The sequence below is a fragment of the Labrus bergylta genome, chromosome 4, assembly GCF_963930695.1.
Source record: "Labrus bergylta chromosome 4, fLabBer1.1, whole genome shotgun sequence".
NCBI classification, from domain to species: Eukaryota; Metazoa; Chordata; class Actinopteri; order Labriformes; family Labridae; genus Labrus; species Labrus bergylta.
In genome coordinates, this window is record NC_089198.1 from 10,589,548 (window position 1) to 10,593,013 (window position 3,466).

General features: G+C 40.0%; 1 protein-coding gene across 2 annotated transcripts in view; it reads right to left on the reverse strand.

Moving 5' to 3' along the window:
* Nucleotides 1-122: 122 nt before the first annotated feature.
* Nucleotides 123-3,466, reverse strand: part of si:dkeyp-68b7.12 (uncharacterized) — an 11,298-nt gene continuing 7,954 nt past the window's right edge. For both annotated transcript variants that reach the window (XM_065953699.1, XM_065953698.1), the window contains exons 13-14: nt 3,285-3,466; nt 123-2,293 (exon numbers count right to left, since the gene is read on the reverse strand). The exon at nt 3,285-3,466 is cut by the window's right edge and continues 423 nt beyond it. In XM_065953699.1, coding sequence (XP_065809771.1) covers nt 931-2,293; nt 3,285-3,466 — 1,545 coding nt within the window. In that variant the 3' untranslated portion in view covers nt 123-930. The remainder of the gene's footprint in view (nt 2,294-3,284) is intronic.

Sequence of the window (3,466 nt, forward strand, 5' to 3'; positions counted from 1 at the left end):
CTCATAAAGGCACAAAAATGCCCAAAAATAAATCTTGAAAAAAAAATATATATATATATATTTAAATTATTTCAAAAAACATAATATGACCATCATCGTCATCGTCATAAATAATCCAGAACTGGTCTTAAAACATTTTTATTCACACAAATAAAAGAATGTTTTATGTGTTCTTACACTGACCAAATATTACTCCAAAAGTATACATTTCATTCATCTTCCTTTCTCTTCTAAAAAAATATTTCATATCCATCTCACTAGTTGACCATTTATCTAAGATAAACTTATACACAGATACTTTCCATCATAAGTATTGTATAAGAAGACAAGTGCAAACAGAGTGAGGATTGAACGCTAATCTTTCAATCTTCATTGTTTTGCTTTTCAGACCAAGGATAGGAAGTTATAAAACTACTGGGTGTATTGATAAAAAAATAAAAAAATCCATCCTCCATATGTTTCAGCAGCATTCACCTTTTGGTCCCATCTGTTGTTTCTTTAATTTGACTTTACAGTAGAACATACATTTGGGGCCGTGTATTTAGTTGCTGGGCGTCCTTGGGACTTATAGGGGATCAAAGACGGTGAAAACGTATCGTCATCCCTGGATAAAGCTCAACATATGCTGCATGTCATCCCTCATTTTGTGTCAGCTCTCTACAGTTTCCTGTCTTACAAATGTAAATATCCTCCCATGAAAAACCTATACGATTCATGACTGAAATCCAAGTTTCTTCACATGACTAAAATAAAACGTAAACCTATCTACTAGCATCGTGTTCACAATACTGTTGATGATATTTACCCTGAAAGAAAACACTCCATCAGTAAAAGGCAAGCGCTGCCCTTTATGCTTCATGCTGAAAAATAGTTTGCACATTTAAATCAGTTTCATTCCAAACTTTGAACAAACAAAAAAAAAAGCTGTCCTCACTCTACTTCATTCCCCCAATCCTTCTGCCTCTCCTTCTCCTTCTCATCCTCTTTCTCCTTTTCCCGCTTCATGGTGATGATGGCAACAGCCTCTTCAAAATTCATGCTGAGGGGACTGTTTCTGTTCGAGTCCCTCGTTAAACTTTCATCCAGATCCCTCCTCCTCTCCCTCTCTCTCTCTCCTCCCCTCAGTTCGGGCTGCTCCTTCTTCCCCTCCCCCTCACTTTCATCGTCCCCGTCTTTCTTCTGCCCTCCTGCGCATACGTGATCCCCTTCTGTTTGGACTTTCAGCGTGTTTTCTCTCCCTCTGTCTGCGTCTCTCCTCTCTCTCTGCTGCTGTTGGTGTTTCAGCGTCAGGGCGGTGATTTTGCAGTGCTGCGGCTTCGGAGGCACGACCGGCACCGCTTTCACTTGGTAAAACTTCGGTTGCTTGGAGACGACCAGCTTTCTACCAACCCCACCTTTAACACCGTCACTCCCCTCGTGTTTTTCACCGTCTTTCATTGCCTTTATGCCAGACTTGACCTCTATCAGTTCTTTATCTATACTTTTTATTCTTATTTGTTGCTCATCACCTCTCTTCTTGTCATGGTTCTCCTCTTCTCCTTCTTTTGAAACCCCTTCTTCTTGGTCGTTTTGCGTTGCTTCTTTGCTTTTAGCGCACTTCTTTTGAATTGCTTCATCTAGTTCAGTTGCATTTGGTACGTCTGTCTCTATTTGCTCACAAACTTGCTGCTCTTCTGGGTCTGGGAGCTTCTCCTCAGCTGCCTCTTTCTCTATTCTAACTTCTGTCTCAGCTGTCTCAGCTGTCCCTCTTTCCTCGTCATTTTTCTCCCCTGAAGTATCTTCCCTCTGCTCTCCCTCCTCTTCTTCCCCTACAACACTTTCTACAACACACTCAGTAATCCCCCCATCTTCCTCAACATCATCCAGTTCATCCAAAATTGCACTCTCCTCCTCTTTGCTGTCTTCCTCATAGCCGTCCATGATTGTTTCTTCCTTCATGTTGTCATCACTTTCTTTTATTCCTTCAACTGTTTCTTGACTGAGGTCATCTTTGGAAACCCTGTCTTCATCTTCATCTTCATCATCTTCTCCTTGGGATCTGGGCTCTTCTATTACACAAACAGAGAAGTCTTCTAAAGGAAAGTCAGAACTTTCTTCCTGTTTGAAAATAGCACAACACGCTGGATAGTCAGTTTGAGGGTCCTCAACGTTGACGTCTGCCAAATTGCTAGATTCCTCGCTGCTGGGCGTTGGATACTCTGGGCAGACGAGAGGTGATGCCTCCAAAGTGAGAGATTGTTCTTCTTCACTTTGTGTTTCTTCAACAACACTGGGATCTCCCTCCGTCTCTTCACTGCAAATAAATGACGAAAAAAAAGATTTAGACGTTTATATGTGGGGTGCATACGCTTGGTTTAAGAGTATTTAGTCTGTTTGTACATCAACAGTTCCTTTTGAGCATATTTGAAAAATGTTTTTTGTGCTTCTTGATCTTGAAGTAACAATTTTTAGATTTTGGGGGATGTCTTTTAATTCATTAATAAAAACATATTCCAAGACATTTTATTTTTTTGCATATTCCTGACTGGCTTTTGATTTAATTTATGCAATGTATGATGCTGTCTCAAATGTAGTCTTTCTTGTGCTTTCTAGAAAAGGGACATTGGAGTTATTTCTTTCAGCCGCACTAACCTTTCTGATACCACCTGTGGGAAAGTTTTACATTTTCAGACCAGCTTCACTGCAGGACTATCGTGCCTACGTAACAGGCTAACAGGCGACTAATAAAGGGATAAAACAACTGACTTATTCAGACAGTTCAGGTATGCAGCTCTATTTAGGAGATTTGCTAACATTAGGATACACACAGTCTTGCTTCAAAAAAGTGTATTTCATGCTTTTGACCACTTGAGGGCAGCACAAGAATCTGTTACTTAAATTTGACGTGATTATGACGACCTTGTTAGCTAACAGTTGCCTGTTTGTTTGGCATTTGATAAGCTCCAATTTTTACTTCATTTTTAAAATGTCCTGCTCCAAAGCTCTTAATAGTTCAACTACGTGATAAGAAAGTAGAAAACTGCTGCTAGCTACTTCTGGAAACAAGTTTGTAGACAGCAGACTGATAGCTAAAGTGCTAATCTGCTATACGGTAAAATGCTCTGAAGCTACCTGAGGGCTCATTATTACAAGGACATTGTTGAAATTTAAAAAATCAGCTACTAAATACTTTCTCAGTTAAGTGTGAAAATCACTTGTATGATATCCAGAGTAATGTTATGAACTGATTTGCTGACAGACTTGGTAAACATGTTGGCCTACATGAAATGTGAGATGAGTTTCACCTTTGCTTTTTGTTTTCCAGCACGTCTCTTCTCTGGTGAAGTTCCTCTTCCTTCTCTGTTGAGTCCGTTACTTCCAGTCCAGCATTCTTTTCTTTGTCTTTCACGTCTTCATTCTCCTGCTCTTCTTCAGATGATTCGTTATGCGGAGGACTTTCAAGGTTCGGTGACGGACTATCTCGTTC